The 12,717-nt window shown below is 58.9% G+C and overlaps 1 protein-coding gene across 3 annotated transcripts in view; it reads right to left on the bottom strand.

Annotated features, from left to right (window-relative positions):
* The window catches only part of LOC142043729 (receptor-type tyrosine-protein phosphatase V-like), a 41,253-nt gene extending 35,405 nt beyond the window's left edge, over positions 1–5,848 (bottom strand). For all 3 annotated transcript variants that reach the window (XM_075055227.1, XM_075055226.1, XM_075055229.1), the window contains exon 1: positions 5,746–5,848. In XM_075055227.1, coding sequence (XP_074911328.1) covers positions 5,746–5,803 — 58 coding nt within the window. In that variant the 5' untranslated portion in view covers positions 5,804–5,848. The remainder of the gene's footprint in view (positions 1–5,745) is intronic.
* Positions 5,849–12,717: the final 6,869 nt, after the last annotated feature.

Here is a 12,717-nt window from a genome sequence, read left to right on the forward strand (position 1 = left end):
GTTCTGCAGAGTTGTGGGAGTTGGTGCCGAGAGGGGAGGAGAGGGGAGGAGACAGGACGGGACAGATGGCGGCTCTGAGCTGGAAGGGAGTGCCGAAACCAGCCCCCAGCAAGGGGAGGAAGGGCGGACCGCAGGCTCTGGCAGCTGGGCTTGGATGCGGGAGGAAGACTTGGCACGCGTGTGGATCCGGGGTGCTGTGCACCTTGCGGCTGTCTTTGTGCCCGGCACGTTCGTGCACCCTTTAGCTCTGTATGAATGCATTTCTGCACGGGGTGCTGATGGGGAGTGGGAGGTTTGATCACGCTGGGCGAGGAGGGAGACGTGTGCCTCCGTGTGATGCCCACGGCACAGGGGCAGGCAGATCGGAGCTGGGGGGCGTGTGCACGTATTGTGAGAGGTTCCTGTGCACTGCATCCTACAGGCGCAAAGATGCCTGGACCGTCCTTTGCCCATTTGAGGGGTTGGCTGGGTCTGAGCTGTGCCCTGTCTGCTTATGGGTTGTAGGAGTTGTACTCTATGGTGCTGCCATGGGGAGCACACTGTGCCCCCTGAGCTGTGTGCAGGGCCATGCGTTGTGTGGTGCTGTGCTGTGTCTGTGCAATGCGTGGCAGGATGCCAGCTCTGATTCAGAGCGGAGATGCCATTAGCTTCACATCAGCGCTGGAGATCTGGGACAGTGCTGGAAGAGGTTCAGTGATGCATCTATCCTGGAAGCCAGTGCAGCCTGTGTGGCCGTGGGAGTCTGTCCCAGTAGCCAGCATGACCACCAAGGGGGGCTATTTGAGCTCTGCTTATTGCTGTGAGCTACCGAGCTGTCAGAGTGGGACACATCTCCCAGCTGGCCCCAGGACAGCAGATTCCCTCCCCCAAAAACTCACAGGTTTGTCAGGTGGGACCTGTGACAGACAGATCAGCCCCCAGTGCCTGGGCAAAGACATGGGAAAACCTAGGACCCATCTCCAACTCCAGGTCCATCCCCCAAACCTCCTGACAGCCCCCAGGCTGATAGGGCCAGCTGGGAAAGGGGACGGAGCACATAAGTCCCCTTCCTTTTGCATGGGGGACAGTTAATTCCCCAGGTCCTGGCCAAATGGGACTGGTGCCAGGAGTCCTGGTCCGTGGTCACAGTCACGTCTCTGCAGAGGTCTAGTCCCCTGCCTGGAGCGAGCTGAGGGTAAAGGAGCCTGGCTCTGCTGCTCAGCCCAGCAGTGAGGGCTTATTTGTCACCTTCGTCTCCTCTGTTACGGACTTAGACATGCCCCCAACACAGAGACAGAGCTCAACAACCAGAGGCCCTTTGAGTCACTCTGTCCCCAGACCTGCCTTCCCTCTGCACCCTGGACATGGAGATCAGGGTGGGAGCAGAAGGCAATACCTTGGCTCCAGTGCAGGCAAGCTTTTTAATCCTTAATACTGGCAGCTCTGGGGAGGCCTGAATGTCAAAAATGCAAGTGGTGTATCTGCCTAAGTGATGGAGACCCAGGGTAAAAGCTCTGGCTTTTAGGGATCCCCTGATAAGCACTTGCAACTGAGGTCCACCAGCACCTGGGGTGATGGGGATGGCCCTTCAACCAGTGCCGCAGACAGCTGAGGACACCCATCCCTGCTCCGGATGTCAGCATGACCGGGGGCTGGCCGTCCCCCCAGGAGCCGAGTGAAAGGTGGGTGCTCATGGATACTGGAGGTGATGTCCTCCAGACACAGATGATTGGGGAGGGAGTCCCCCTCCATGAGCTAAGGCTGAGGAAGGTTTGGGGCTGGCTGCTGCTGTCTCCAGTGGGCTGGGGACTGTTTTAAAAGACCCCTTTCCAGACCTAGGCAGCTGCAGCCAGCTGGGAGGAGGCTGGAGCTCCCCACTGCAGTGAGGGCTTGCCAGGTTTACCCGGGGCCCAGGGTGGGATCTGGGGGGTTACAGCTGGCTGGTCCACAAATGCATTTGCAAAGAGGCTTTCGGTGGATGTCCCCATGTGGGTCCGTGGCAGGGTGCAGGCTGTCAGGCAATGCCGCCTGCCACGGCAGCGCAGGGAGCGGTGACCCCACATTGGATGGGGAGTATGGGGCTGTTCACTGCCATGAGCAGCCTGGATGGTCAGGATGGCTGGGACAGAGACAGAGCAGGCAGGGGAGGCCAAGGCAGATGGGACCACATGGGATCCCCGGAGCGTGGCAGATGATGGCAGAGCTGAACTGGAAGAGCCCCTGGCTGTTGAAGCAGGGGTAGGAGGTTAGGATGGAGGGCCTTGGTGGGCCGGGAATTGTGATCTGGGGGGATGGGGCAGGAGGGACCCTTGATTATCAAGGAAATCCCTGGGAAGAGATTTTGCATCCCCCAGTGTCTGAGGCAGGTGACAGGAGGCAGTGTTCTCTGCAGTGGGATAGACAGGAGATCTTCCCAGGCTACAGAGTCAAGGTGGGGCTCCTGCAGCTTCAAAGCACACCAAAGAGCAGCTCCAGGCCAGCAAGAGGACAAACCCACTCACTGGAGTCCTGGGAAACTCCAGCTGGGCTGAGTCTGCCCTACCCAGCTGGGGAGCAGCTGAGCCCGCACGTACTTGCTACACCTGCCTGCCTGCATCCCCAACACTCCTGCCACCAGCCAATCTGCAAAGCTGGTCATCTCCATCTCTAGTTACGCCGACTCAGTGGGATGGAGTTGCAAGGGAGGCAGGTGGGATGTGGCATCTCAAGAGCTTCTTGGAAAACAACTTCTGCTGCCACGGCCCTGCGTGGGGATACAACTCCACCACCAAGGAAGTTTCTCCAGGCATTGGCTTGCCCCGGGACCAAAGGGTCTGTCCTGCTCTCCTTGGTCTCTGGGCTGGGAAGCCTAGCAGGGACTCCTGGAGCACAGTGCCTCTGACCCCCCAGAGCCCCCTGCCATGCTGTGCCACTGCCCCACACCTCCCCATCCAGGAGGAGAGGTGACCCCCCACCCAGCACGAGGACGGGCTGTGGGGGAAGCCTCAGCACCAGGCCTTGCGGCCCACCGGGATGGGACTGACCTCTGGGCATGCACCCAGAGGTGTCCCAGCAGCTTTCCCAGCCTCTGCATGCTGCTGGTGGCCTGTCACAGGGCATGCAGAGCTGGCCACCCCACTGGCCATGAGGACACGTCCATACCAGCCCCACTGATTTAAACCTGGGGACCTGGCAGTTGTGCTGCTTCAGCATAGGGAGTTTGGGCTGTGCCTGCAGTGGAAACAGCCCAAAGCGCTGGTGGGAGCCAAACCCAGGCCCTGTCCCTGGCGCCGCAGGGCTCAGCAGCCTCCCATACTGGACAGAAGAAGCTGCTCATTACATGCCAGCACTACCCTCCCCACAGCCACCCCACTGACACTGTGCCACCACAGGCAAGGACAGAGAAAGAGCCTGCCGTCAGCTGGGGATGCCAGATCTCCCCTCTGGTCCCCCCGACAGTGAAGCCTTTGGTTGTGCCAGACCCAAAAACAACTGCAGAAGGTTTCTCCACCCAGCAGCTGGAACCAGGCCTGGAAACTCAGGGGCTGCCGAGTCATCACATTTTCCGTGAAGCAACAAAGGCTACCACAAGGAGCAGGGGGATGGGGGATGCCCTGCCGACCATGAACACTCGAAAGTTATGTTGGCCAGAGCTGGGGTGGGACCAAGGGGTCTGTGAAGCCGAGCCACTGCCTCCTGCAAGGGGAGAGCCTCAGGCTGGGAGATTGCTCTTGCCCCAGGCCCCAGTGGGATCATCCAGTCTAGAGCAGAGATGGGAAAGGGGACCTCTGACAGCATGCCCATCATTGTGGTGTCAGGTCTTGCTTATGCTGAGGGACAGTAGCCACAGTGCAGTGGCAAAGGCCCTGTCTAGCAAAGGCTCCAGGCAGTCCTCCTAGGCAGAGCAGACCTCAGACCAGAGCAGAGTCCACCCCTAGTTTGCCTTTGTACAACATGCACTGGCCCTTATGCCAGGTACCCTGGGCATGGAGCTGGTGGCACAGGGTTTGTCCCCACCGAGGTATATCCCAGACCTGAGCGTGGTCCTCCACACCGGGGGGAAGTAGGGGACCCCCCTGGAAGCACCAGCTGGGGTGAGGATGAGCAGAGTGGGCAGCAGAGTGCATGCCTGCAGCACCCAAGCATCCCCAGTGTCACAGGGTCTGTGCGTGGTGACAGCCAGTGGGCAATGTTCCCAAAGCTGGGCATGGGCAGAGCCCGGCAAGGTCCCTGCACACTGCTGCAAGGGGACAGCATGTGGGTGAGGACACTGCCTCTCTCCGAGGTACTCAGACTGCCACCCAGAGAGGGCACAGCCATGGCCCTGCACTATGCCATGAGCAATGCTGTCACTGCACGGAGGAGCCTGTACCCATGTCGGGACATGCAGCCCTGCTGTGTCCGTGGGAGCTCTGCCACCCCTCCCTGGGCAGGACCCCTTGCATCCAACCTGACATCCTGCGACAATGTCTTGTCCAGGGGCTCCTTGATATGGGGCACTGGTGCCACTGGGATTGGGCTGGGAGCAGCTCTGGGGCTCCTGTCCTGCCTCGTCCCAGCAGCAACATCCCTCTGGTCTCTGTCCCCCCAGTCCTGTCTCTCCTTGTGCCCACCAGTACTGTGAACTGCTCCAGGCCATGGTTTCTCCCCTCTGCCACCTCTGAGGTGCTGAGTGCTGCCTGGGGCTGTGAGGGAGGAACAAGGGGAACAGGCTGTTCCTGGGGCAGAGCCTGCAGAGGATGCAGGTGCCTCTGGGACCTCTCTCTTTACAAGGTTCACACGCCACTGTTCTCCAACGCTAAACCCTAGAGCACTGGGATGCTCTTCCTTCAACCCCTTGCAAGTGTTTAATCATTTCCACATGGAGCCCTGCCAGCACTGCTGCCTGCCTCCTGCCCTGTGTTTTCAAACCTTGGAGCTCTTCCCATTTTGCACAGAGGGGAGGGCAGGCAGGCAGTGAGGGACCTCACCCCTTCTGCAGGGCAGAGCTGTGCCCATGGCAGGCACAGCCATGCTGGCCAAGGTGTGGGATGGCCAGGAGTCACAGGAGTGACGCCAGTGCTTGGGTGATGCTCTGTGCTCCCCCTGTTTGCTGCTGGAAACCTGGCAGCAAAGCCCAGGGTGCCTGCGGGTGCAAACCAGGCACCTGCAGACCTGGGAAGAGCAGGGCTGTGGGTGACTCAGAGCACGCCCAAAGCCGGCAGAGCCGGGCAGACCTGCTCTGCCCCCCTCCGGGATGTGGGTGCCGCCCCTGGGGCTGAGCAGGCTCAGGAGTCCCCTTCCTCTGGCTGGGGCAAGAGGGACCAGGCAAGGAGGGCTGATAGCAGCCTGGAGAGTGCCTGCCCCACAGCTACTGCAAGCAGCGCTAGGGCAGCACCCGGTTGGCTCCCAAACCACCCGCCCCATTGCCAACAGCCTGCGGAGCCCTGCGGGGCTCTGCTCCCGCCCTGAGCAAAGATGTCCTGTGCCGCCAGGATGCCACGTTCATGGTGCCAAGAAGTAGCCATGAAGCATCTCCTGGTGCCCACCCATGCCTCGCCATGCTGCGGAGCCTGTGCAGGAGATCCCCCCTGCACAGGCACAGCTGCATAATGCCAAGCTCCACTTCTGGCACAGCCAGGCATGGAGGCTGCCCATCCCCTGCTGCCTGCCCTGGGGCCGTGGGATGGAGTTTGCCCACACCATGCCAGAGCACAGGAGGGTCCGCACTCCTTTCCCCACCACATGCATCCCGGCTTTGACCGCACCACTGGGAAGAGAAAGTGGGGCAAGGAGTAGGACCAGTACCTCTCCTGGTGGATATTCCCGGCGTGGTCCACAGCCCGTCCCCGTGAGCCTGGTGCATGCAGTGTCAACTTGGCGCACTCACGCTTGCTTGCCGTTTACTTCTGCTTGTGCACGGCCCTGACGCTCAAGTCTGGGCTGGTCCTGTGGGAAGGCCCGCCTGGGCTCGCCCAGCGTCTCAGCTGCAGGATGCCAGGGAGGAGGGATCGACTGGATAGAGATCTCTCCTGCAGCCCTGTGACAGCAGGGGTCTGCACACCAGGGAGGGTGGGAGACGCGTGCTGTGCCGCAGGCTGGGCACAGCTCACGTTCCCCTGCACCTCACCTGGGTTTGCATCACGTGCTGCAGGGCCAGCCCGGGTGCTGGGGGCGTTCTGTGATGGGATCCATGGAGATGGCAAACATCCCTTCATGCTGCTGTTGCAAAGGAGATGGGAGAGCCCCAAGGCTGTGATGAAGCCAGCGCAGACACCCAGACCCACGCTCCAGCCCTGAAGGTGTCTGTGGGCTGTGATTGCTAAAGGCTTTGCTGCTCTGAGCCCCATCAGACCAGCCACCATCCCGGAGTGAGAGCATCCTGGTGCCTCTCAGTCCCACATCAAGGGGGAGATGGAGAGGAGCCATTGAGTTGGCTCAGAAGGTGCAGAACATCCCAAGAGCTTGTCCAGGATGGCACTTCTCACCCTGGTGAGCAGGTGGCCAGCTGGCCCCTGGGGGCAAGGAGAAGGGTCTTGCCAGTGGGTTCAGAGGAAAGCTGGGACCATGGGAGCACGTCCCAAGGCACCCACTCTCCCTTCATGATGGATGAGGCAAGAGGAGGTGCAAGAGCAATGGCAGTGAGTGTGAGGACTCCTGTCTTCTGCAGTCCTAGCTGAAAACAAGGCCTGGAGCTCATGTTTCTGGTCCCCTTGCAAGAGGCTGGCAGGATTAGCCTGGCTTAGCCCCATGTGGGAGCAGCGGGTTCCTGCATCTGCTGTGCGGCGCATGGAGGGGGGACTTCTACATCTGACCCTTTCCAGTCCCAGGAGGGTCACACACATTTCAGCTGCCACTCAGGCTGTTCAGGCTTCCCACCACAGGCACCCGTCCCTGCTGGTGGCTCCCCCCTGCCTGCCCCCCCCTCCTTGGCTGGGCAAAGCTCTCTGCAGAGAAAAGGGAGAGGGAAGGAGGTGCTGGCTCAGTCCAAACCAGTCTGCCTGCATGGCAGGGAGAGGAGAAAGCCCTGGGCACTGCTGCTATGCTCAGCAGCTATGTGAAAACACAGCCTCCAAATTTGGAAAGTGGCTCAGTTTCCAAATACCACCATGAACTGAAAAACTCACCTCAAAATGAAACGAGCCCCAGCCCCTGGTTCAAAGTTTCCTGTATAAAAACAAACCTGCCAGACGACTACATTTGCACACAAAAGGTTTTGGTTTGGGGAGGAAGGTCTCTTTTTTGGAGGAGTAAACACAAGGCCTGCCCATCCTCCATGCCCCTGGGCGGGAGGCCTGCCTGGCAGCTCAGGGCAAAGGCAGGGCATTGTCCCATCTTGCTGCCTGGCTGCTTTCCCTCTCACACATCCCCTGCGAGCAGACCACTGCCTGCAGCTACGCCAACGTCCCTGTACCGAGCTGCCAACCAGCTTGCTCTGCAAGCACGGGACCCTGGAGGCTGTGCCAGCTGAGGCTTTTCACATGTGTCCCTGTAGCTGTGATGCTTTGGAGGGTCCCCGGGTGTGGGGACAGGTGCAGGATGGGGCTGTGCAAGGGCAGAACTGGTCCTTCAGCAGAGGGATCAACGTCTGCCTGTGGCTCTCCTTGCAGAGCGGCGGTGCTGGGGAGCTGCAGCATGGCACCCAAGGGTGCTCCCCTCCCCGCAGCATGGCTGAACCTTGGCAGTGCCTGCTTCTGCAGCTCCTCGGCTTCTCCCTGGCATCTCCTGCAGCACCCAGAGCCAAACACAACACAAGCCCGTCTCTTTGGCTGTCAGCAGTTTCTGCTGCTTTCTGGGTCCAGCCCCCAAAAGAAGGCAGCTCTGCTTCTTCACAGGAGCAGCTGAGGGACCCCCACCGCAGCTCTATTCCGCCAGCTCAACTGCAGGCCCACCCCAAGACCACCCTCCCCAGGCTGATGCATGTTTGGGGCTGGCACAGCTGCAGCCCGGCTGCTCTCTGGGGTGCTGCCGTAGGTGGCATTCACCCATCGCAGCGGAAGCTGCTTCTTGGGATACATCTTGGCCATGGGCGCGGGTCTCGCAGCTGGTGATTGCTAAAGGCTTTGCTGGCACAAGCTTGGCCTCACCAGGCGGGTGCTGCAATTCTGGAGCAGAGGTGAGGCAGTTGAATAGGGATGCAGGATCAGCACCCTCCACCGTTGCTTGCTGACAGTTTTGCTCCAGATTCCCATGAAGCATCTTTCCCTTCAGCCATAGACTCTGCTTCTTGACGTAGGATGGGGTGACCATTCATTGGGTCTCGTAGAGTGACACAGAGCTCAGCCTTGCCTGTCTGGTGGTCTGCAATGATGTGTCCATGGAGTTGAACATCTGGCTTGAGGTTTTAGGAACATGGAGGGTCTGTGGGGCTTGGAGACCTTCCCAGATGTCAGACTTGGAGAGCTGGTCCCTACCCAAAGGACTGGCAGAAGCTATTTTCACCTCTGCGCTGGGACACACCTGCCCTGCCTCAGTTTACCATCCACGCACTGGGAAGCAGGGGTGCTCTGCTGCTGGAGGGAAGGGAGTGAGAGCAGGGAGCAGGCTGGTAACGGCATCAAGCTTTTCTGACCCTCCTCATCCCTCCCTGGGCTGTCATTAGCAGTGAGTTTGGCATTTGGGCTGTGAAGCCACGCTGTCCTGCTTCTCCCATGGGTGGTGCAGCTGGGTTGGGCTGGCTGCAGGGTCCGGGACGGACTGCCCCAAGGCTCGGGGGGATCAGCTGGGCTGCCATTCGGCTTAAGCCGCTTGGCTGGGAGAGCCTAAAACAACAAACATTGCAGAATAAGGGAACGTTTCACTGCTCTTTCCTGGTCAAGTGGTTTCCTGTTTTCTAAGCAGCTCTTCCAGCACCACTGGGGCAGAGGACTTGCCTGTACAGAGCCTGGTCCCAGAGCAGACCCTCACCGGGGAGGCAAGTTCCTGCTGCTTGACATCTGGCAGAGAAAGAGGTCACGAAATATTGGCTCTAGGATCAGCTGCGACCTTTACTGGAGACCTGCAGCAGGAGGCAGCATTATTCTCTTCCCCTCTGGGCTGAAAGCATCCATGAATGTGTGGTCTTACCTAGGTCAAAACAGGCTGGACACCGCTTGTTTACACGGACTTGCTGGTATTTCTTATGGTCAGCTTTCCATGACCTGACAAACTCATCACATGCATGGCCACCCACTCAAGAGCTCCTGGGCTCAGTGGTGCTCTGACGGGCTGTGCTGTGAGCAGTAATGGCTTGGTGCTGTGGTTCATGTGGGATGCTGGTGAAGGCAGGGGCAAGGGCAGGATGCCTTGTGGCACACCACTGCTGTATTTCCCAGGAGTGTGGAGCAAATGTCTCCATTTCCATCACCCCTGCTCCTCCCAGGCCAGGCCCTGCACCCAAACTGTGCACTGGGGTCCTGAGCAGAGCTCTGTACAATTTTGGTGCTGTTCTAGCCTTGGGTCCATCCTTTCTTCCCCAAATCCTGTCTGCAGCTGCACACACAGGTAAGGTCACCCTGCCTGGCAGTGCTGCCCACCCATTGCCGCTCCTCTGCTCCAGCCCGGAGCCCCCTGCCCAGCTTCTACCTCTGCCTGTCACTGACCTCCTCTCTGTCTTGGACAGTCCCAGAAGCAGGGGTGGTGGAACCATCCCACCAGGTCTCCAGGGAAACACACAGATGTTTTCTCAGTTGACAAACATCATCTTTCCCCTCCTTTGCTGAACGTTACTAAAAAGAGGCTGTTGGCAGAGAGTCTGCCCTGAAAGCCAGCCTGTAAGTGTCAGCCCCTGGGGACTGTCTGACCCATGCAGAAGAGGCAGGCAGAGAGGATGCTGACATACAGGGTGGCTGTCACTGCCTGAATCAGTGCTGGCTCCTCGTGGAAGACAGGATCCATCTGGACCTCTGCAGGGTCCACCCTGGATCCTTACGCACTCAGCCATCCCTGGCCGTGACAGAAACATAAACCAGGCCCTTGCAGGAATGGAGAAACAGGCAGACACAGGGGGGCTCCTGTCAGCACCCGTGGGCCCAGACCCAGCCAGCGCTGCAGGATGCGGCCCAACACATACCATCTCCTCCCTGGCAGGAGCAGGCAACAGGGCCCCTGCCCAGCACATGCCTGCAGGCTGCTGCATCTGAGCTCTGTGGGGTCCCCCTGGCTGGACTCCAGCTCCCCAAAGTAGAGCGACCCCAAAGCCCAGCTGAGGTGGCCTTGCTGATGACTCTCACGTCTGGGGAGAAGCTCAGGAGATCCACAGAAGAGGGACAGGCAGAGGTGCTTGGGGGGGCTATGAGAAGAGGTGCAGATCCCCCCTAGCAGGGGTGATGCTCACCAAGTGGGACATCATCTGCTGTGGTGTTATGGTGCCAGGCTGGCTGGTGGCATGTCAGGGCGGGGGTGACCTGCCCCAGCTGAGAGCAGAGCTCACTGCCTTTGCACCCCTCTCCACAGCCCCATGGGTGCTCAGCCCATGCTTCCCCATCCTCTCCCCCACTCGCCAGCAGCACGGGTACCTGCTGCCCTATCCTGGTATAACAGACCTGGGCCCCAGCACTACATGCAGGCTCTGCATTATAGAGGGGCCCACCCTTTCCCTTGTAAATAGGGCGCAATGTCCCCCATAAACCAGAGGTGAGGTATGGGGGAGAAGCTGGACCACTGCACAGTGACCTGCCCACCAGACATCACGGCCGTGACATACTGCTCTCCCACGGGGTGGCAGACCCAGTGACTTATTCAGGGTTACTGCAAACACTGCCCTGATGCCAGCTCCGTGGCTTGACCCCTGTGCCCAAGCCAGGCAGGAGCAGGGGAAGGGTGTTTGGCAGCCCTGGGTAATGGAGAGGTCTGCTGCTGCAGCTGATCCAGGCGCTGGTAAGGTGCGGCTTTCACAGGCAAAAAGCCCAATGCCTGTGCTGTATCAGGGGCTCTGGTGCCACCAGCTGCTGCCTTGATTTATACTCCAGTGCTGAAAGCCCCGTGGCTCCATCCTCTGCTACCTGCACTTGCTGGCAGGAAAGGTGTCCCCTGCCCAGAGCAGCTGGGGACACCCCTTGGCCCCAACAGCAGAAGAAAAAAAACCTAACAAGCCTGCAGCTTCTTAGCTTTTCCTCCAGATGTGGGACATTTGTGGCTTCCAGCACCATGGCTTCACTACAATGAGTGGACAGGAATATTTCTGATACCTGGAGCTGGGATAAAACAGACCCCGTGTGCTGTGAGCTCCTGCACCTCAGACCTACAGTTGCACAAGCTGCTGCAAGACTAAGGGGACTCAGGAGGCCTCGCTCAGCAGGAGCAGTGCACGGCCCAACGTGGCAGCTTCCTGATTTTCCGAGGCCAGAAAGCACATCCAAAACAGCTTTCAAGAGCAGACAGGCCCACGTACTCGCACGCACACATGGCTGCATGCTGGAGGAGCCACACTGTGCAGTTCCCCGTCGTCTCTGCATTGCTGCCCTCTGGCTGCCTTGGCCCATCTATGGCTGGAGAGATGGGACCTAGTGTCGTTGCCACGGGGCTCTGGCTCTTGCAAGGTGCACCGCAACTCAAGAACCTCCCTCTGGGAGCAGATCAACGTGTTTTAGTGCAGCATCAGCCAGGCGTGGCTAGCCTAGTGCCAAACTACAGGATAGAGGACTTGAATTTAGAGAATTTGTCTCATTTGTACATGCAATGTATCTCACATGATCCTGGCTGCCTGGATGCATGTCCTGTCTGTAGGACATGCCCTCCTGTGCTAAGACAGGATTGTCTCAGTGGGATTCAGGGTGAGGAAGCTGAATCTCTCTCTGTGCTCGAGTGGGATCTTGCAGGTTGCTGTATAATAGCAGTGGATTCGCATTTGCTGGGGGTAGCAAGGCTTTTTTGTGGGCTCTCCCACCTTAAAAAGATACTTCAATAGAATGCAGGAAAACAGCATGGAAAGCTCTGGAAAACACAGCTCTCAGTAAAAGAACTGACAGGTCTCAGCTCTACAGTTTGCCTAAGAAAAGAGGAAGAGGCCACTGGGGTGAGTTATGTAAGTATCTGTGTGGAGAAGATGCCTCCTGTCCAGCAGCAGCAGCCGACATGCCAGCAGCTGAGAACTGGAGGAGCCAAGCTCTTGGGTTGGCTTCACCCTGTACCACTGGTCTTTCAGGCAACCCTAGCTCATCCCCACCTCCAAGACTCCACGTAGAAGCTGCTGGCACATCCTCCCTGGCCTGCACCATGCAGCAGCAAGACCCTTTGGCCGCAGGTAGCTGCATCCACAGGTCCAGCCTGGGCTGGGGCCAGATGGTACAGTCAACATCACATGCATGGGCTGTTTTTAGCGAGGTTAAGAAACTTAGCCCCCGTGGAGTGACAAACTCAGCATCTGTTTGACTTGCTGCACCTATTTCTGCACCGGACGTTGGCTGAGAGCAGGCTATTTTTAACCATCCCTGGTTCACTATCTTCTTTCTTGCTGTTATCATGGGCTAGGAGAGAATCTGTGTGCTCTTCGCGAAAAACTGAGTGCCGATCCCAGACCAGATAAACCTGCGGAAAGCCAGCACCGCTACCCCGGAGCCCAGCAGCGCGTGGGCGCAGGCTCTCTCACAGCAAAAATGGAAGTGACTACTTTCTAACCGCTTCCTTTCTTTCTGGGTCTCTCTCTCCCTCCTGCCCCTCCTGACAAGTTCGTTTCCTGTTATTGATAACGGCCCCTGCACCCAACGAGAGGTCACCGCGCTTGGTGTCCCCACAAGAAAACAGCCTGGGGGCTGGAGACAGCAGGACTGTGTAAAGCAAACCCAACCGAGCTTTGCTGGG

This window comes from Buteo buteo, chromosome 23, assembly GCF_964188355.1.
Source record: "Buteo buteo chromosome 23, bButBut1.hap1.1, whole genome shotgun sequence".
In the NCBI taxonomy this organism is placed as follows: Eukaryota; Metazoa; Chordata; class Aves; order Accipitriformes; family Accipitridae; genus Buteo; species Buteo buteo.